Source organism: Peromyscus leucopus, chromosome 9, assembly GCF_004664715.2.
Source record: "Peromyscus leucopus breed LL Stock chromosome 9, UCI_PerLeu_2.1, whole genome shotgun sequence".
Lineage (NCBI taxonomy): Eukaryota > Metazoa > Chordata > Mammalia > Rodentia > Cricetidae > Peromyscus > Peromyscus leucopus.
The window spans coordinates 67,765,453-67,787,734 of record NC_051070.1 but is presented as its reverse complement, the minus strand read 5'-3'; the positions used below and the strand labels follow the sequence as shown (position 1 = coordinate 67,787,734).

Genomic DNA, 22,282 nt, shown 5'->3' with positions numbered 1-22,282 from the left:
AGGGGGACAGAGGTTGCCCGAGATCCTTGCTGGGTGGGGAAATGGTACCCAGGTGAGCCTGGGGCCACCAGAGGAATGTCTCAGCTTCCTAGACTGCAGACAGAAAGTTCAGGTGGTGAGAGTCCCCTGCCCTGCTAGCCAGATGGGAGGTCCTGAAAATAAGAAACATATCCAGTGGCATGGCCCATGGCCTTTTTAATTCCCAGAGTCAAATCTCCCTTCACCCCAATGCTTTGTTCGATTCTCTGGAAAGAGTTGGAGACTTGATGAAGGTGGTTTAGAGATGGTAGGGATTTTCTAGTCCTGGGGAGGTTCATTTCTGGAGGGCTTGTGTGGTAAGAAAGTCAACCTTGAAGAGCTGGGTATTGAAATATGTGTATGGTTGGATGTCATAGCACACACCTTTAATCCCAGCACTGAGGAGGCAGATGCAGCAGACCTTTGTGAGTTAATGGCCAGGCTGGTCTATATAGTAAAGTCCAGGCCAGCCAGAGCTATGTAATGAGATCCTATCTCAAAAATAAAAACAAACAACCCACTAACCCCACCATGTATCGGGTGGTGAATATGTGGAATTGTCTAGCCTGAAGTTCCAGGTGAGGAAGGGGCTGGGGAAGAAGGAGGAAGAAAAGCCCAGAACTGACAGGCGAGTCTGCCTGGACCACTGAGGTGCACACGAGAGAGGTTCAAACAATACAGGACTTCTGCTGAATTCACCGAGGAGATCAATTTATTATGAGTTTTCCCCTTTGCTGCCCACTCCATGTGGTTCTGGCCAGTGGCCAGACAAGCTGGTAGGAACAGCTGGTTTTAGCACCTGTTACAAGACTTCATGCTTCTTTGTATCCACGGCAGGAAGGACACAACCTTAGTGAAGATTCCTGGAGCGATGCTCTTGGTTTTTCCATAGGCTAAAACTCCATAAGCTCTGTTGTCACACACGAGGGGTCCCCCAGAGTCACCCTGTGGGCAGGGAAAGGAAGAACTGAGTCTGGTTCCCTTGGCTCTGCTGTCTGTACCTCCTCCTGGAAAGGTTAACTGTTAGATCGGGGCCAGGACAGGCTTTCAAATTCCTTCAGGATCAGGGCTCTGGGAGGCCTGACTTTTGTGATGTCCCTCTTTGGTTCTAGGGCTTGAGGGTTTAGCCATTCTCACACCCAGGCCTCCCCCACGTTCCTCTCTCCCTGCATTTTGCCTGTTAAATGCTTGATTCCTACCTTGAAAGCAGCCTGTATTTGCTTTGGGTCTCCAGCACAAATCTGAATGGTCTTGATGTAGCGGTGGAAGCGGAGTTTGCATTTCTGGTCGTCCTGGATGATCAATACAGTCTCTTGTAGGGAGGCTGCTCCTTTAGTGGCATTGAGGGACGTTGCCCCCCAGCCAGCTATGTGGCACTCGTCCCCTGGCTTCACTTGGGCGTTAGCCCTGGGCAGCTTGAGGAGCCTCACAGCTTTCGTCCTCTTGGCTTTCCTCTGCAGCTGATAGGGAAGAGGCAGGAGAGACCAGCTCAGCCAGGAGCCTGCTGACCTGGGACTCTTTAACAACCAGGATGGCAGGGAGGGAAGATGCAGGATGAGAGCAGGAGGGGAGGGGCAAGCCTTGCATCAAGTAGATCAGAGGCACCAGGGGTGGGTGAGGCGTGGATGGAGGTGTGGATGGGGGGTTGGCAGGAGTCACCTTCAAGAGCATGATGTCATTGGACCAGTCCTTATCGTTGTAGTCTGGGTGTGGAATGGCTTTTGCCACAGGGATGATCTGCTGGGTCTTCTCCTTTGTCTCGATGTTGTGGGCCCCCAGAGTGACTCTCATTGAGCTGTAGAGAGCAGAGTGGAGATGAGAAATGTGGAGTGAGAGAGGACACAGTCCAGGAGGTGTAAGAGGCAGGGAGGGGCTCTAGCTGAGGGGACTTGAGGAGACAGGAGGGCCTCAGGGTTTGACCTGCCTCTCTCTGCTTCTCAAGGACATTAGAGTCCTAGGGGCTCCCTCTTGCTTCTAGACAATATTCCAAAGTTTGCATTGACTCTTTTCCGGGAGCCTTATGGAGAGCCTGCCCTCTGACCACCTCCAGGGTAATGGAAGAAGATCCACAAAGGCAGTGAGGCCTAGACTTTTTCTATCTGAGGGTTTTAGGAATTAGTTTTAATCTACCTATGATTGGTGAAATAAGGAAATACAGATGCTTTCTGATGTTAACCTTATCTTTTTCTTCATCTTAAAGAGGGTCTCTGACTCTTTCTGTCTCCGAAGTTCTACAATCTCCACACTGCTACATTCTATACATACAGCTACATGACTTTCTTTACGTACATAGGGCCATACATCTCTATACACAGTTACATCTGTTTTCACGTGACTACACATCTTTCTTTTACATACATTTCTCTTCTACATCTGTTTTCCATACAGCTTCACCTTCCTTCCCTCCACAGTTACAAATCTCCACACAGCCACAGCTAAACATCTCATTTCCATAGCTCTCTCACCATACAGCACTTTACACAGTTTCCAGGTACAGCTCCTCTATTAGCAGCAGATGTTCACACAGCTTTCTCTCTCACACTCACTCATATACACACATACTTCTACATTATTCACTCACTCTTTACTCACTCACCCCTTCACCCACTCAATCCCTCACACTTCTCTCATGCTTCTTCTTCTTCTTCTTCTTCTTCTTCTTCTTCTTCTTCTTCTTCTTCTTCTTCTTCTTCTTCATCTGCTCTGAGGTCTAAAGTTAGCTATCTATGTGAAAGGCTGTCTTTGTGACTGAGAATCCTGTCAGTCCGAATAATATAAAATATCCTAGTATTATTTCTATACATCAAAATTATACAGTTTAAACAGAAATCGTAACCTCACCATCCACAACTGTAAGTGTGCCAAAGATGTAAACCATACCACCAAAGGGGCGTGGAAAGCACCTGACAGCTATTCTTATAGTGAGGTATAATGGTGGCCCATGAGAAAGTTACAGACAGAAAACAACCGATTTCCACAGCCAGTGATGCTACGGCTTTGCCAGGTGGATCTCGCCATTAGGGAGTTATACATCTGATGGGTCGACTTATCAAACACTAGTCGTCACCTGCTGTATACTCCCACAGCCCTCAGTAACTCTCAATGCGTCCTTTCAACCTCAGCCACTGCTCCAGTCTGGCCAGGGTGGCTGCTTTCTCCTCAAGTGTGCTGCTGGCTCGACCTCTCACCTTTGACCTCAGTGTCCCTGTTTTCAGACTTCCATGTTCACAGTCCTGCCCTCTAGTGTGCCCCAACAGGAGCATCCACAAGTAGAGGACAGAAGCTCCTATACGGTCTCAGAAAGTGTGGGCTAGCTGCTTCTCCTCACCTTCCCAGGCAGTGAGCAGCGGTCAGCACGAAGTTGTCTTGTACCAGGAAGCCTCCACAGCGACTTCTATTCCCACCAACATGCAGAGATTCAATAAATGTCATGTAGGGTCGGGAGTGGGGCTTGGCCTCATGGCCCCCGATGATCTCCTCTGAAAGAAAAGGCTAGAATATGGGGTGTCTGGGAGCAGCAGGTGAAGTCAAGATGGAAGATCTAAGGAGAAGGTCAAGGCTATGGGATCTGCAGTTCTCCAAGCCTGTGGTAGATAGAATTCCTTGTACATAGAATAATCTTTGCTGAATCTAATTCTGCAGAGCTCCTGCAGGGGTGGGTGACACTTGTCCTCCAGCCCCTGCTTTACAAATACATGGAAGGACCAGCTCTGTCTTCATGATGCTAGTGACCAAGCAGGTCCTGGGTGGCTTGCCTTGAGCCTTTCTTTGTTAGTGATTCTCCCCAATCCCACCAATGTCTTGGTTGTTGTTATTTTCTCACCTTCCCCGACCCCCAAGCTCTATGGAGGAGGTTTTTCTAAAATTCTCTTATTCTGATGCCCAACATAATGTGTATTCTCAGGAAATGCTTTTGGTTGCATGAATAAATGAGTTCTACTTGAGCTCATGGGGTTCAGAGCCTGGGGAACATGGAGCAGTGTCCTGGCAAAGATGGGAAGAGCTGGGGACCTGCAGGAAGAAGTGGAGAGGCCACCAAAACAAGACAGCAAAGCTAGTGAAGTGTGCAATGCGGTATCTTGTCACCCAGGTCCTCTTTCTTCAGCAGGCTGAGGGTGGAGGTTACTAAATGATGCTAATGTTCTTGAGCTGGTGGCCTTACACCATTGCAGGCTGGTCATTAAAGCTGCCCTTGCACTGGACTCAAGGAAGGTTAATGATGTACTTTATATTTTCTTTGCATTCTCTGCTACTTCCTTTTTTAGGGATTATCATCACTTCAGGTGATGACGAAGAGCAGGGAAAAGCTAGTGCCCACCAAGTCTTCTGAGGACACCTCTCTTCTTCAGACCTTGTTGGAAATCTAGCCAGTGACAGATTTCCAGGTCTGGATGTGGTATGGGACCTGAGATTCAGAAACCTCCCTGTTTGGTGCAGGTCAGTTTCTGACTAGAGCTGGGCAAAGAGTCTGCAGAGGTATTATGGGATGGCAGTGCTGGGACAGGGATGTTCACTCACCTGCACCAGCTCCAAGTGGCAGAAACAAGGTCAGGAGAATCAGGACTGGTGGCATCTTCCAGGAAAGCTGCTCAGGTTGGAGGAGGGCAGAGTAGACACAGTCCTTGAGGGGATAAAGGAGGTCAGTGCTCAGTGACCTCACAGGCATTTTAAACCTGTGCACCTCTGTTTCTGATAGGCAGCAGTACTTAAGGACGTTTTCTGGTTTGAGGCAAAAATGACACTCTCACCACATTGACATGGGCCAAGCAGGAATAAAGACCAAGAAAGCAGAGGGTGTGGAGGCTGTGGTTGAGGATGATCTGAGACTCCAGGAAGTCCACAGTGACTGCACTGAGCTAAAATTGCATCCTTTCTTATCTCTTACATTCTTTTGCATTCTGGTAAGATATCTTTTGGTTTCTTTCTTTCCATTTTAAATAATACAGACAAGCCATTTACCATGAAATAGTTACAGCACTTCAAATACAGTTATACAGTAGTTATTTAGGGTTGATACTGTGCCATATTTGACCAGGAGAATTTCTGTACATCATCTCATTAACCTCTAGGACTTCTGATGATACTGTGGAGCCATCTGTTAGAATAGTCTGATGAATTAATATTAACTCACTCTGATTCTCCTAAACTTCCAGGACATCACAGAGAAATCTCAAAATCAAATGCCCTGTTTGCCCTGTTTTCAATGATCATGTCTTACCGTCATACATAGTTAAGTGTAATGAATCACAAATGACATGTATAGGTTACCTGTTTATTATGTATTGGCATTTATCTCTAAACAAGAGCTTCAGGATTGAATTTAATGCTTACTAAGATCAGATCAGCACTGGCTTCCCTGCTAATGACTCCACTGGCATTTTCTACAGTGTTGTCTAGGATTTTCCATAGATAAACAAGGAGCTTGGTAAGATCTTGAAGGATTATTTAGTTTGGTAGATCCAGCAGTGAGAGAGACAGGGATCCAGGCCTGGAAAAGGCTGATATAGACTGGAGTGAGCTGAGGATCTGAGCTTAGAGCACAAGATGGTTAGAGCTGTGTGAGATCAGCTCTGAGAGTTGAGACAGGCTGGCCTTTCTCTAACAATAGGTGTGTGTGGGCACATCCAGATAACCACAGAGCACCCCAGGTTCCTGCTTTACCACCACAGCCTTATGTTTTTCAGATGTTTTTGAATTTCCTCCTTTCATACTTTGTGACCAAGAGAGGTTTTCTTGTCTTAGTTGTGAACTGAAGTTCTGATATTAATTGGATCAAAGTATATCATCTGGTCCATGCATTGTAATCCTTTGGCTTTTCTGGGCCACAAAAAAAAAACTGTTTTGGGATACACATTACTAATACAAGGTATGATGAAAATTGGTAATTCCCCCTGAAAAAGTACCCTATATAAATGACACAATATCTCCACACATAGGGAAAGAACAAAATCCTTACAGAATATAATAATCTTAATTATGTGGTGCTCATTTAGAGAGAATCTTTCAAAACCATGGAACAGCTCCAATTTAGTGATTTCTAATAAAGAAATTGATGACATCTAAGTAAGAGGATTTATTTTAGTATGCTTTTATCCTAAAAGTAAGGGAAGCAGTGGTGGCACACCCCTTTAATCTCAGCACTTGGGAGGCAAGGGCAGGAAGATCTCTGTGAGTTCAAGGCCAGCCTGATCTGCAGAGTGAGTTCCAGGACAGTCAGGGCTCCCCAGCACCAGCAAGGCATCTGGACCCTGCCCCCACCTCTGGTGGAACTCCACTGCTCTGGTGCCATCCCCACCAGCCTGCAGCCAGGTGAGATACCTGCCTCCAGGCTGTGCCCCCACCCCCGCCAGCCACCCTGCCAAGACCCACTCCCTCGCCCAACCCAAGCCCTGTAACACTCTCCCTGTGACCAGCCCTCCCCCACAAACCCAGCAGACTACATAGGAACAGGTGCAAACCACATCAGCTGCTAAAACAGCAGGCTACAGAGGTCAGTATCAAAACACAACAGCTGGAAGACCAGGCACAGGCACAGGCACAGGCACAAGCCACACCAGAGGAAAAACAGAGGAGTAAACGCCACTGTAAGAACACATTCAACAACCACAAGAGCAAGATGGCTCCACCGGAACCCAGTGATCCTACAACAGCAAAGCCTGAACATTCCAATGCAGCTGAAACACAAGACAATGACCTTAAAAATTACTTCATGAAGATGATAGAGGTTGTTAAAGAGGAAATGAAATGAAATTCCCTTAAAGAAGTCGAGGAAAAGACAAACAAAAAATTGGACGAAATCAATAAATCCCTTAAAGAAAGCCAAGAAAAAGCCATCAAACAGGTGAAGGAAATGGTGCACAACTTGAAAACTGAAATAGAAATAGTAAAGAAAACATGAACTGGGGAATACTGGAAATGGAGCATCTGCGGGAATGAATGGGAACTACAGCTGGAAGCGTAACCAGCAGAATCTGAGAGATGGAAGAGAGAATCTCAGGAGTTGAAGACACAATAGAGGAAATAGATTCACCAGTTAAAGAAAATGTTAAATCCAAGAAATTCCTAACACTAAATATCCAGGAAGCCTGGGACACCATGAAAAGACCAAACCTAAGAATAACAGGGATAGAAGAAGGAGAGGTATCCCAGCTCAAAGGCAAAGAAAATATATTTAAAAAATCATAGGAGAAAACTTTCCCAATCTAAAGGAGGACCTGCCTGTAAAGGTAGAAGAAACTTGCAGAACACCAAATAGTCTAGACCAAGAGAAAACGTCCCCTCACCACATAATAATCAAAACACTAAACATATAGAATAAATAAAGAATTTGAAGAGCTGCAAAGGAAAAGGCCAAGTAACATATAAAGGCAGGCCTATCAGAATTACACTTGACTTCTCACTGGAGACTCTAAAAGCCAGAAGGTCCTGGTGAGATGTTTTACAGACACTAACAGACCGTGGATGCCAGCCCAGACTACTATACCCAGCAAAACTTTCAATCAACATAGACAGAGAAAACAAGATATTTTATGACAAAACCAGTTTTAAACAATACCTATCCACAAATCCAGCCCTACAGAAAGTTCTGAAGGTAAACTCCAACCCAAAGGACTCAGGTACATCCATAAAAACACAGGCAATAGATAATCTCACTATAGCAAAACCCTAAAAGGAAAACACACACACTACCATCACTACCGCCAAAAATAACAGGAACTAACAATAACATCTCTTCATATCAATGGACTCAATTCATGAATAAAAAGACACAGGCTAACAGAATGGATATGAAAACAGGATCCATCCTTCTGCTGCATGCAAGAAACACACCTCAACTTCAAAGACAGACATTACCTCAGAGGAAGGGTTGGGAAGAGATTTTCCAATCAAATAGACCTAAGAAACAAGCCAGTATCACTATCCTTATAGCTAACAAAATAGACTTCAAACTAAAATTAATCAAAAGAGATGGAGAAGGGCATTTCATAGTCATCAAAGGAAAAATCCATCAAGATGAAGTCTCAATCCTGAACGTCTATGTCCCAAATACAAGGGCATCTGCATTTTTTTAAAAGAAACACTAGTAAAGCTTAAATCACACATCAAACCCCACACATTCATAGTGGGAGACTTCAACACCTCACTCTCATTAATGGACAGGTCTGCCAGGCAGAGACTTAACAGAGAAACAAGGGAACTAAAATGTTACGACTCAAATGGACTTAATAAACATCTTCAGAACAATTCACTCTAACACAAAAGAATATACCTTCTTCTCAACACCACTCATGGAATCTTCTCTAAAATCGACCACATATTCAGTCATAAAGCAAATCTTAACAGATACAAAAACATGGGAGTAACCCCTTGTATCTTATTGGACCACCATGGGCTAAAGTTAGAGTTCAACAACAACACAAACTACATAAAGCCTACAAACTCCTGGAAACTGAACAACTCTCAACTGAACCACCTCTGATTTAAGGAAGAAATAAAGAAATTAAAGACTTGCCAGAATTCAATGAAAAAAAAAATCCACAGCATACCCAAACTTATGGGACACAATGAAAACAGTGCTAGGAGGAAAGTTCATAGCACTAAGTGACTACATAAAGAATTTTGAGAAATCTCACACAAGCAAATTAACATCACACCTGAAAGCTCTAGAACAAAAAGAAGCAAACTCAGCCAGAAGGAACAGACACCAGGAAATAATCAAACTCAGGGCTTAAATCAATAAAATTGAAGCAAAGAGAACAATACAAAGAATCAATTAATTAAAGAGTTGGTTCTTTGAGAAAATCAACAAGATAGACAAACCCTTGTCCAAACTAACCAAAAGGCAGAGAGAGAATATCCAAATCAACAAAATCAGAAATGAAAAGGGAGACATAATAACAGACACTGAGGAAATCCAGAGAATCATCAGGTCATACTTCAAAAACCTGTACTCCACAAAATTGGAAAATCAAAAAGAAATGGACAATTTTCTGGATATATACCACTTACCAAAATTAAATCAAGACCAGATAAACAATTTAAATAGACCTATAATCCCTAAGAGAATAGAAGCATCTATTAAAAGTCTCCCAATGGAAAAAAGCCCAGGGCCAGATGGCTTCAGCACAAAATTCTACCAGAATTTCAAAGAAGAACTAATACCAATACTCCTAAAATTGTTCCACACAACAGAAACAGAAGAAACATTGCCAAACTCTTCTTATGAGGCTACAGTCACCCTGGTACACAAACCACACAAAGATGCAAAAAAGAAAGAGAATTACAGACCAATCTCCTTCATGAACATTGATGCAAAAATACTCAATAAAATACTGGCAAACAGACTCTAAGAACACATCAAAAAATCCACCATGATCAATTAGGCTTCATCCCAGAGATGCAGGGATGGTTTAACATATGAAAATCTGTCAATGTAATCCACTATATAAACAAACTGAAAGAAACAAAACCCTACAAGATCATCTTATTAAATGCTGAAAAAGCCTTTGACAAAATCCAACACCCCTTCATGATAAAGGTTTTGGAGAGATCAGGGATGCAAGGAACATACCCAAACATAATAAAAACAATATACATCAAGTTGACAGTCAGCATCAACTAAACAGAGAGAAACTCAAAGTGATCCCACTAAATTCAGAAACAAGACAAGGCTGTCCACTCTCTCCATATCTATTAAATATAGTACTCCAAGTTCTAGCTAGAGCAGTAAGACAACAAAAGGAAATCAAGGGGATACAAATTGGAAAGGAAGAAGCCAAACTTTCACTATTTGCAGATGATATGATATTATACATAAGTGACCCCAAAAATTTGACCAGGGAACTCCTACAGCTGATAAACACCTTCAGCAATGTGGCAGAGTACAAGATTAACTAAAAAAAATCAGTAGCCCTCCTATATACAAGTAATAAATGGGCTGAGACAGAAATCAGGGAAACATCACCCTTTACAATAGCCACAAAGAACATAAAATATATTGGAGTAACTCTAACCAAACAAGTGAAAGACCTGTATGACAAGAACTCTAAGTCTCTGAAGAAAGAAATTGAAGATATCAGAAAATGGAAAGACCTTCCATGCTCTTAGATAGATGGACTCAACATAGTAAAAATGGCAATCTTACCAAAAGCAATCTACAGATTCAATGAAATCCTCATCAAAATCCCGCCACAATCCTTCATAGAACAATACTCAACTTCATAGAAAAAAAAACAACCCAGGATAGCCAAAACAATCTTATACAATAAAGGATCCTCTGGAGGCATCATCATCCCTGACTTCAAGCTCTACTATAGAGCTATAGAAATAAAAACAGCTTATTGGTATTGGCATAAAAACAGACACTTGGATCAATAGAATCGAAGACCCTGATATTAATCCACACACCTATGAACACCTGATTTTAGACAAGGGGCCAAAAAATATGCAATGGAGAAATGAAAGCATCTTTAACAAATGGTGCTAACATAACTGGATGGCAGCATGTAGAAGAATACAAATAGATCCATATCGATCACCATGCACAAAACTAAGGTTCAAGTGGATCAAAGACTTCAATATAAATCCAGTTACACTGAACCTGATAGGAGAGAAAGTGGGAAGTAGCCTTGAATGTATTGGCACAGGAGACCACATCCTAAATACAACACTGGTAGCACAGACACTGAGAGCAAAAGTTAATAAATTGGACCTCCTGAAACTGAGAAGTTTCTATAAGGCAGAAGACACAGTAAATAAGACAAAACGACAGTCCACAGAATGGGAAAAGGTCTTCACCAACCCTACATCTGAAGAACTCAAGAAACTAGACATCAAAATATCAAATAATCCAATTTAAAAAATGGGGTACATATCTAAACAAAGAATTCTCAACAGAAGAATCTCAAATGGCCAAAAGACAAAGAATCACTCAACATCCTTAGCCATCAGGTATTGGTGAAATTATTAAGGCCACTCCACATAGTTAAAAGAAGATTTATTTAGTGGGTGACTTACAAATGAAGGGATAGGTAGATCGCAGGGGTCTGGGGAAGGTGTATCTCAGTCCAGCGGTGTTCTCTGGAGCTCTGCTCAGTCAACCTCCACCATCTAGGGTCTAGGAACAGAGAGAGCACTCGCCCATCCAGCTCTCGGGTCTCTAGCTGCCTCCCCTGGCCCCACCTTGTAGGCGTGACAGTTGCCAGAGTCTCAATGGGGGTTGGAACTTCCAGATCCAAGCTGGAATGGCTACCCACTACAATCAGGGAAATGTAAATCAAAACAATTCTGAGATACCATCTTACACATGTCAGACTGGCTAAGATAAAAACCGCTGATTACAGCCTATGCTGGAGAGGATGTGGAGTAAGGGGAATACTCCTCCATTGTTGGTGAGAGTGCAAACTTGTACTGCCACTTTGGAAATCAGTATGGTAGTTTCTCAGAAAGCTGGGAATCAATCTATTTCATGATCCAGCAATACTACTACTCTTAGGCATATACTCAAAAGATGCACATTCATACCATAAAAACATTTCCACAACTATGTTAATAGCATTATTTGTAATAGCCAGAACCTAGAAACAACCTAGATGCCCCTCAAATGAAGAATGGATAAATAAAATGTGCTACATTTACACAATGGAGCATTAACCAGCTAGAAAAAAAATGACATTATGAAATCTGCAGGCAAATAGACAGAACTAGAAAAAAACCATCCTGAGTGAGGTAACTCAGACCCCCCCAAAAGACAAACACTGTATGTACTCACTCATAAGTGGGTATTAGACATAAAGCAAAGGATAACCAGGATACAGTCGACAACCTCAGAGAAGTTAGATAAGAAGGAGGACCCTAAGAGAGACAAACATGGATCGCCCTAGGAAGGGGAAGTAGATAAGCTCTCCAGATTAATTGGGAGTGTGGGGGGAGGGGAGGAGCCAAGGAGAGGTGGCATGAGAACATGAGGGAATGGGATGGTGGAGTTGGGGGAGGGACAGAGAGGGAGAGCAAGGAAGGAAATATCTTGCTAGAAGGAGCCATCGTGGGGTTAGGGAGAAACTTGGTGCTAGGGATATTCCAAGGAACCCACAAAGATGACCCCTGCTAAGACTCCAAGCAATAGTGGAGAGGGTCCCTGAACTGGCCTTGCCCTGTAATCAGATCGATGACTACCCTAATTGTCATCATAGACCCTTCATCCAATAACTGATGGAAACAGATGCAGAGATTCACAGCTAATCACTGGGTAGAGCACCTGGAATCCAGCTGAAGAGAGGGAGGAGGGATTATGTGAGCAGAGATCATGATGGGGAAACCCACAGGACAGCTGACCCGAGCTAGTTAGAGCTCACAGATTCTGAATTGACAGCTGGGGAATCTGCATGGGCCTGAACTAGCATGTGAGACCACTGGCAGTGGGACCAGGATTTATCCCTAGTGCATGAACTGACTTTTTGGAGCCCATTCCCTGTGGAGGGATATCTTGCTCAGCCTTGATACAGGGAGGAGGGGCTTGATATTGCCTCAATTGATGTGCCAGACTTTGTTGACTTCCCATAGGAGGCCTTACCCTCTCTGAAAAGTGGATGAGGTGTGGTGGGGGGAAAGTAGAGAGTGAGCAGGAGGAGGGGAGGGAGGGGGAACTGTGGTTGATATGTGAAAAGGAAAAAAAAACCCTTTTAAATAAAAAAATAATACTACAGAGCCATAGTGATAAAGACCCCCTGGTACTGGGGCAAAAATAGGCAAGAAGATACATGACTAGGGTAGAGGTGCTGCCATAAAGTGGCAAAGCTATGCCCACTTAATTTTTGACAAAAGAAGCAAAAAATTAAAAAAAAATCTTTGAAAAAGATTCCACAAATGGTGCTGTCAGAACTGGATATACCTGGAGAGGAATGAAATGTGAATCTCATCCTTAACCTTCTACAAAAATCATTTAAATGGATCAAAGCCTTAGTTTAAAACCAGAAACACAAATTTTAGAAGAAAACCCAGGGGAAACCCTTTATGATATTGAGGAGATCTAGAACATTTTTAAACAGAGCACCAAAGGCAGAAGAACTAGCCCAAAGCATCAACAGGTGGAATGCTATGAAAATAAAGTTTCTGTACAGCAAAGGAAGCATTAATGGCTGTCCCCTGACAGGAAGACCAAGGATGCCGTTGTTCTGTCCACAAGACTGTTTGTCTCAGCAGTCCACATCCAGTGCTGGAGTTCTGAAGGATTCCTAGAGAGCTGCTGGACTCACCAGAGATGGAATCCTAAGGAAGTAGGTTCTATAACCAAAAAAGGAATGCCTCAGCAACAAAGTGGATGTAGTTTCCAGAAAGCATGAGGACAAGGAGGCAAAAAGCAAAACCTTCCTTCTTCCATTTTTTTTGGCATGGGCTGCCATGGGAAAGTGGGGCCTGGATTTGTGATGGATCTCCCACCTCAAATAATCTAATCAAGAAAAACACTCCCAGGTGTGCCTAGCTGCTTGGGTCTTAGATCCTTCCAAATGCAGTGTAGTTGACAACCAAGATCAGCCATTACAGGCTTTTATCCAAAATATGCAAAGAATTTCAGAAATTAAAACCAAGGAAATAAAACTGACAGTCAACAAATGGGCAAGTGAAAGAAATAGGCAATAAAAAAGAAAGAACGAAAAAGAATGTACGAATGAAAAAATATCCAATAAATATTTTAAGAAGCATTCAATATCCATTCCTAATTATGAGCTGTACTACAGAGCTATGGTAATGGAAACCATATGGTATTGGCATAAAAGCAGACATGTTGACCAATGGAATTGAAGACACAAACATATATCCACACACCTATGAACACTTGATTTTTTTTTTATAAAAAAGCCAGAAATACACACTGGAAAAAAAACAACAACAACAACAACAACAACACCCGGTGCTGGTCTCAGTGGATGTTTGCATGTAGAAGAATGAAAAATATTCTTATTTTTCACAAAATTCAAATCCAAGTGGATCAATGACCAGATACACTGAACCTGATAGAAGAGAAAGTGGAGAATAGTCTTGAATGCATCAGCACAGGAGACAACTTTCTGAAGACCCTGGATAGCAGAAGGCACTAAGATCAACCCCATGAAACTGAAAAGCTTCTGTGAGGCAAAGGACACAGTCAGTAAGAAAAATGGCAGCCTACAGCACAGGAAAAGATTTTCACCAACTCCACATCTGACAGGAGACTAATATCCAAAATATGTAAAGAAATTAAGAAACTTAGCCATCAACTAATCAAATCATCCAACTAAAAATGGGGTACAGATCTAAACAGAGAATTCTCAATAGAGTAATCATAACTGGCTGAGAAACATTAAAAAATGTTTAATATCCTTAGCCATCAGGGAAATGCAAACCAAAAACTGCTTTGAGATTCCATCTTATACCTGTCAGAATGGCTAAGATCAGTAACAAAGGTCACAACTCAGGCTGGCTAGGATGTGGAGCAAGGGGAACACTTCTCCAATGCTGATGGGAGTGCAAACTTATACAGTTACCATGGAAATCAATATGGCAGTTTCTCAGAAAATTGGGAATTGATCTACCTAAAGACCAAACTATACCACTATAGCAAATTAGCCACTCCTGGGCATATATACAAAGGATGCTCTATCCTACCACAAGGACACTTGCTTAACTATGTTTATAGTAGATTTTAAAAAATAATAGCCAGAAACTGGAAACAACCTAGATGTCCCTCAACAGAATAATGGATAAAGAAAATGTGGTACATTGCACAATGGAGTATTACTCAGCTGTTAAAACACAAGACATCATGAAATTTGTAGGAAAATGGATGAAAGTAGAAAAACAATCATCCTGAATGAGGTAACCCAGACCCAGAAAGACAAACATGGTATGTACTCATTTATAAGTGAATATTAGCTATTAAGTAAAAGATAATCATGCTACAATCCACAGCCCCAAGGCGGGCCACTTGGATCTCCCTGTGAAAGGGAGATAGTGTTGTGAAATATTTAACTATATAAAGATGTGTGGCATTTGTTTATGCTGTAGAATATTACTTTAATTGTGTAAAGGTGTGTTACGTTTGTTTCTGCTGCATTTGTTTAAGGATGTAAGGATGTGTTGCTGTTGCACCTTGCCTGCCTAAGGCACTTAATTGGTTTAGTAAGGAGATGAACGGCCAGGAGCCAAGCAGGAGAGGGCAAGGCAAGGCTGGTGGACAGAGAGAATAAATAGGAGGAATATTGAGAAGAAAGAACAGGAGGAGGAGAGAAGGAGGAGAGAACTAGGAGAAAGACGAGGACATGCCCAGGGCCAGAAGCAGGCACCTGCCAGACAGACAGACATAGAGACAGCAGGATAAGTAGGACATACAGAAGGAAAATGTAAAAAGCACCAAGGCAAAAGGTAGATAAAGAGAAACACATTAATTTAAGTTAAAAGAGCTAGCCAGAAATGAGGCTAAGCTAAGGTGAGCATTCAAAACTAATAAGTCTCCATGTCTTGATTTGGGAGCTGGGTGGTAGACCCAAAAGAAAAAGGCTGCTGCAAGATAGAATAGATTTTGAGGATGGACTGGGTTAGGGTGGGTATGGGAACTAGAGGGATCAATCAGGTGTGGGATTTGGAGGGAGTGAAGACTGGGGGAGATGATTGGAATTTGGGGGTGATGTGGAAACCTACTCTAGTAGAAACTCCCTGGAATCTATGAGGGTGACCTTAGAGAAGATGCCTTGGTGAATACAGTGCCTGAACTGTTCATCTTCTGTAGCCAGTCAAGGCTTCCAGTCATGGGACTGGAACCCCAACTCAGGCACAAAACATTCAACCTACAATTTGTCCTGCCTGTGCTGGAGGGTTGGTGGAGCAGAACAGGTGGCCAGCTAATGACTGGCCCACTTGAGATCCATGCCTCACAATGCCTGGATGGCCCAGAACCAGAAGCTGGATGGCCAGAGACCTAGGGTAGAACCAAACATAAATTGCCAAAAAAAAAAAGTTAATGAAATGAATCCTAATGATATTCTGCTATGCTCATAGATTGGTGCCTAGCCCATTCATCATCAGAGAGGCCCCTCCAGTGGCTGATTGTAACAGATGCAGAGACCCACACCCAAACATTAGGCCGAGTTCAAGGAACCCTGCAGAAAGGAGGTGAAAGGATATAGGAGCCAGAGGGTTGAAGGACACTAGAAGAACATGGTTGTCTTAGATAGGGTTTCTATTGCTGTGAAGAGACACCATGACCATGGCTACTCTTCTAAAGAAAACATTAAATTGGCGTGGCTCGCTTACAGTTTCAGAGGTTCAGTCCATTATCATCATGACCGGGAACATAGGGGCATGGAGGCAGAGGAGGTGCTGGAGCTGAGACTGTTGTATCATGCAGGCAATGGGAAGTTGACTGACTCACTGAACTGTATTCTTAGCATAGGAACCCTCAAAGCCTGCTCCTACAGTGACACACTTCCTCCAACAAGTCCATACCCACTTCAACAAAGCCACACTTTCTAATAGTGCCACTCCCTATGAAATTATGGGAGCCAATTACATTCAAACTACCACAATGGGCAATAGAACCAACACAGCAGGCCTCATAGTGGTTCACAGAGACTGAAGAGACAATCAAGGAGCCAGCAGGGGTCTGCACTAGATCCTCCCCATACATACTGTGGTTGTTTAGCTTGGGGTTTTTGTGAGACTCCTAACAGTGGGAGTAGGGTTATCTCTGACTCGTTTGCCTGCTCTTGGGACCCTTTCCCTCCTTCTGGGTTACCTCCTCCAGCCTTTATATGAGTGTTTGTGCCTAGTCTTTTTGTATCTTGTTAAGCCATATTAGGTTGATCTCCCTGGGGTGCCTGCTCTTTTCTGAAGTAAAGTAGAGGGCAAGAGGATCTGGGGGAGGCAGAGGGTGGGGCAGAATGGGATGAGTGGATGGAGAGGAAATTGTGAGCAGGATGTAAGATATGTGAGAAGTATGTAAAAAAGTACAGTTCACTAGTGGTGCTGTTCTAGGGACTTAAATGGGGTCACATGGGTCACAATGAAATGTCTGATACTTCAGGAGGAGTGGCTAGTGTGGGGAGAGCTTTTTCAGCTGAGGACTCAGAGGCTCTCAAAGAGAAGATTCGGGGAATTGGTGAGTTGAGACGTGGCAGTGGCTTGTTTTATGTCTCTGAACTTTCAGTATTTACACCACTATCTGGATCCAGGTTTTTTATTTTTAGACCTTTAGAAATTTGAACAACAGGCCAGGTCTGTGGTTTGAATGTGAAGCAGGCTACAGCCACTCTGCTTGCGTTTCTCCTGCCCACCTCCTTCATGAGGGCTCCACATGAGGTACAATGAAGACCACAGCACTGGAAGGGTTCCAACTTTTTCCAATTCCATACACTGCTTTTCTGAACCAAAGAAGATTATGCCCATGTCTCTATAAGAATAGAGAGAATTGAATCATTTTTATAACATTCCTTTTTGTGTGTGAATTGTAAATATAGATCCATTTGTGCCTGTCTAGTGAAACAATAGAATGAGGGTGAAGAAGGAGTCTACTGTGTACCTGATAGAAATTAGGATCTACAAATGTTGATTGATGATGTCAAAAAGTTACTTCCAGCCTAGCATCCCTTGGATCCCTCTGGTTCATAAACTGCTATAACTCATGTTGCCAGCAGGGGGAAGCAGAGTTTCCAAGCTGATCCAGGGCTGTTGAGTGACTGGAGGTCATAGCTGAGCCTCTCCTTGGAAGACTTAGGTTGGAACAGGGCTCAGCCTGGCCTAGGTGGGAAGGATGAGCATCAGGTCACTGGCAGTCTAAGTCTAACTGGACTAAGAGGTAGAGGAGATTCCAAGGGTTTGGAACCTATAAATGAATAAAAGGCTGGTTTAAATCAGGACTGAGGAGGTGGGGCTGGAACAGAATCTACTGGTGGCAGAGGAAGTCATGTGCAAAACACTGGAAGGCCAGCAAGGGGGACAGAAGTTGTCTCAGATCTGTGCTGGGTGGGGAAATGGCACCCAGGTTAGCCTGTGGCCACCAGAGGGATATCTCAGCCTCCCAGACTGCAAACAGTTCAGGTGGTGAGAGCCTCCTGACTGGCTAGAGAGATGGGAGGTCCTAGAAACAGGAAACTGAATCCCAAGGCCTTCTAAATTCCCAGAGTCCAATCTCCCTTCACCCCAATGCCTTATTAATTCTCTGGCAAATGTGGGGACTTAATGAAGGTGGTTTAGAAATGGTAGGGCTTTTTCTGGTTCTGAGGAGGTTCTTTTGTGGAGGGCTAAGTATGAAAAGGAATGACTGTGTGTAGACTCCTGATTGTGTTGTAAGAAAACCAACCTTGAAGAGCTGGGTATTAAATTATGCATGTAGTTGGATATCGTGGCACATCCCCTTAATCTCATCCCTTGGGAAGCATATGCAGCAGATCTCTGTAAAGTCCAGGCCAGCCAGAGCTATATATAGTGAGATCCTATCTTAAAAATAAAAACAGCTCACTCTGTATTCTCTCTGTACTTTCCTGCTGCTAGGTCTCTCTGTCTCTCTCTGTCTGTCTGTCTCTCTCTGTCCTTCTCTCTCCTAATAAAGCTCTAAAAAGGTAAAAATAAATAAATAAATAAATAAATAAATAAATAAATAAATAAATAAATAAAAACAACCTACTAAGTCAACCATGTATGGGGTGATGAATATGTGGAATTGTCTAGCCTAAAGTTCTAGGTGAGGGAGGGGCTGGGGAAGAAGGAGGAAGAAGATCCCAGAACTAACAAGAGAGTCTGCTTGGACCACGGAGGTGCACATGAGAGACGCTCAAACAATAAAGGACATCAGTTGTATTCACCGAGGAGATCAATTTATTATGAGTTTTCAGCTTTGCTGCCCACTCCATGTGGTTCTGGCCTGTGGCCAGACAACCTGGTAGGAACAGCTGGTTTTAGCACCTGTTAGAAGGCTTCATGCTTCTTCGTATCCACGGCAGGAAGGACACAACCTTAGTGAAGACTCCTGGAGCGATGATCTCATTATCTCCATTGGATAAAACTCCATAAGCTCTGTTGTCACATACAAGAGGTCCTCCGGAGTCACCCTGTGGGCAAGGAAAGGAAGAACTGAGCCTGGTTCCCTTGACTCTGCTGTCTGTACCTCCTCCTGGAAAGGTTAACTGTTAGATTGGGGCCAGGACAGGTTTTCAAACTCCCTCAGTATCAGGGATCCAGAGAGACCAGACTTTTCCTTCTATCTCAGTCCAAGGCTCTCCCTGAAGTTCTCAGGGACACTCTGGGATAATTTATGCTGTTTTGGGATGGTGGATGCTTCCCACCTTCCACACTTTCTAACACACAGAGGGACTCAAAGCTGCACTTTTGGGATGTCTCTGCTCTTATCTGGGGCTTGAGGCTTTGGCCATTCTCACACCCAGGTCTCCCCCAGGTTCCGTTCTCCCTGCATTTTGTCTGTTAAATGCTTGATCCCCACCTTGAAAGCAGCCTGTATTTGATTTGGGTCTCCAGCACAAATCTGAATGGTCTTCATATATTGGTGGAAATCAAGTTCGCATTCCTCGTCGTCCAGGATGATCAATACAGTCTCTTGTAGGGAGGCTGCTCCTTTGGTGGCATTGAGGGATGTTGCCCCCCAGCCAGCTATGTGGCACTCGTCCCCTGGATTCACCTGGGAATTGGCTTTGGGCAGCTTGAGTGGCCTCACAGCATTTGTTCTAATGGCTTTCCTCTGCAGCTGATAAGAAAGAGGCAGGAGAGACCAGCTCAGCCAGGAGCCTGCTGACCTGGGACACTTTGACAACCAGAATGGCAGGGAAGGAAGATGCAGGATGAGAGCAGGAGGGGAGGGTCAAGCCATGCATCAAGCAGATCAGAGGCACCAGGGGTGGGTGAGGTGTGGGTGGAGGTGTGGATGGGGGGTGGTGGCAGGTCTCACCTTCAAGAGCATGATGTCATTGGACCAGTTCTCAGCATTATAGTCTGGGTGTGGGATGGCTTCTGCCACAGGGATGATCTGTTGGGTCTCCTCCTTTGTCTCGATGTTGTGGGCCCCCAGAGTGACTCTCATTGAGCTGTAGAGAGCAGAGTGGAGATGAGAGATGTGGAGTGAGAGAGGACACAGTCCAAGAGGTGTAAGAGGCAGGGAGGGGCTCTAGCTGAGGGGACTTGAGGAGACAGGAGGGCCTCAGGGTTTGACCTGCCTCTCTCTGCTTCTCAAGAACATAGAGTCCTGGAGGCTCCCTCTTGCTTCTAGGAAATACTCCAAAGTTTGCACAGACTCTCAATGCATCCTTTCAACCTCAGCCACTGCTTTAGTCTGGGCAGTGGAGCTACTTTCAACTCAAGTGTGCTGCTGGCTCTGACCTCTCACCCTTTGACCTCAGTGTCCCTGTTTTCAGACTTCCATTTTCACAGTCCTGCCCTCTAGAGTGCTCTCAGGAGCATCCACAAGTAGAGGACGAAAACACCTGTTGGGGTCTCAGAAAGCACGGGCCACCTGCTTCTCCTCACCTTCCCAGGCAGTGAGCAGCAGTCAGCACGAAGTTGTCTTTCACCAGGAAGCCTCCACAGAACATCATATTACCATCATTTAGAAATGTAACAAACGCCATGTATGGGCGGGAGTGGGGCTTGACCTCATGTCCCCCGATGATCTCCTCTGAAAGAAAAGGCTACAATATGGGGTTCCTGGGAGCAGCAGTTGAGGTCAGGAGGGAATATCCAGGGAGAGGGTGAAGACTATGGGATCTGTAGTTCCCCCAGACCTGTGGTTGAATTAATTCCTTACACACAGAATAATCTTTGCTGAATCTTTAGCCTCAGAGCCCTGTTCTGAGAAGGGGTGGGTGACACTTGTCCTCCAGCCCCTGCTTTACAAATACATGGACGGACCAGCTCTGTCTTCATGATGACAGAGGCCAAGAGGATCCTGGGAGGCTTGCCGATGTTCTTTTTGTTAGTGAGTCTCCCAACCCTGCTCATGTCTTGGATGTTATTTTCTCAACTACAGAGGGGGATTTCCTAAAATTCTCCTATTCTGGTGCCCAACACGTCTTGTGTTCTCAGTAAATGCTTTGGTTGCATGGATAATGACTTCCACTTGAAGGGCTGGTGGTTCAGAGCTCATGGGATTCAGGGCCTTGGGGACATTGGAGTGGTGTGTTGGCAAAGATGGGAACAGCTGGGGACCTGCAGGAAGAAGTGGAGAGGCCACCAAAACAAGACTGCAAAGCTAGTGGAATGTGGAATGCAGGCAGCTGTCACCCAGGTCCTCTTTCTTCAGCAGGCTGAGGGCAGAGGTTATGAAATGACAATAACTTCCTTCTTTCCTTCCTTCCTTCCTTCCTTCGTTCCTTCCTTCCTTCCTTCCTTCCTTCCTTCCTTCCTTTGTTCCTTCCTTCGTTCCTTCCTTTTTTCCTTCCTTCCTTTCTTTCTCTCTCTCTCTCTTTCTTTCTTTGTTTGTTTCTCTCTCTCTTTCCTTCTTTCTCTCTCTCTTTCTTTCTTTCTCTCTTTTTGTCTCTTTCTTTCTGTCTTTCTTTTCTTTCTTTCTTTTTTTTTTTTTTTTTTTTTTTTTTTTTTTTTTTTTTTTTTTTTTTTTTTTTGGTTTTTCTAGACAAGGTTTCTCTGTGTAGTTTTGGTTCCTGTCCTGGATCTCACTCTGTAGAACAGACTGGCCTCAAACTCACAGAGATCTGCCTGGCTGTGCCTCCTGGGTGCTGGGATTAAAGGCTTATGCCACCGCCGCTGGGCTTTGATGATAATATTCTTGAGCTGGTGGCCTTACATTACCTTTTTTGCAGGCTGGTCATTAAAGCTGCCATTGCCCTGGGCTCAAGTAAGGTTAATGATGAACTTTTAAATTTTCTTTGCATTCTCTTCTACTTCCCTTTTTAGGGATTATCATCACTTCAGGTGATGATGAAGAGCACGGAAAAGCTAATGCCTACTAAGTCTTCTGAGGACACCTCCCTTCTTCAGACCCTGTTGAAAATCTAGCCCATGACAGATTTCTAGGTCTGGGTTTCAGGAATCTCCTGGTTAGGTGCAGGTCAGTTCCTGACTAGTGCTGGGCAGAGAGTCTGCAGAGGTGTAATGGGATGGCACCTCTGGGACCGGGATGTTCACTCACCTCCACCAGCTCCAAGGGGCAGAAGAAAGGTCAGGAGAATCAGGACTGGTGGCATCTTCCAGGAAGGCTCCTCAGGTTGGAGGAGGGCAGAGTAGACACAGTCCTTGAGGGGATATGAAGGAGGTCAGTGCTCAGTGACCT

The 22,282-nt window shown here is 44.0% G+C and overlaps 2 protein-coding genes across 2 annotated transcripts; both read right to left on the bottom strand.

Moving 5' to 3' along the window:
- Positions 1–706: 706 nt before the first annotated feature.
- Positions 707–4,680, bottom strand: LOC114708679 (granzyme E-like). Its single transcript, XM_028892127.2, has 5 exons — positions 4,537–4,680; positions 3,347–3,497; positions 1,678–1,813; positions 1,218–1,478; positions 707–963 (listed from the first exon to the last, which is right to left on the bottom strand). Exons 1-5 carry the CDS (start codon positions 4,589–4,591, stop codon positions 811–813), a joined length of 756 nt encoding a protein of 251 aa, XP_028747960.1. The 5' UTR covers positions 4,592–4,680; the 3' UTR covers positions 707–810.
- A 14,161-nt stretch (positions 4,681–18,841) lies between these two features.
- LOC114708741 (granzyme G-like) lies at positions 18,842–22,282 on the bottom strand. The gene is made up of 5 exons (XM_028892231.2): positions 22,142–22,282; positions 20,524–20,671; positions 19,949–20,084; positions 19,487–19,747; positions 18,842–19,097 (listed from the first exon to the last, which is right to left on the bottom strand). The coding sequence occupies exons 1-5, from the start codon at positions 22,194–22,196 to the stop codon at positions 18,945–18,947; spliced, it is 753 nt and encodes a 250-aa protein (XP_028748064.1). The 5' UTR covers positions 22,197–22,282; the 3' UTR covers positions 18,842–18,944.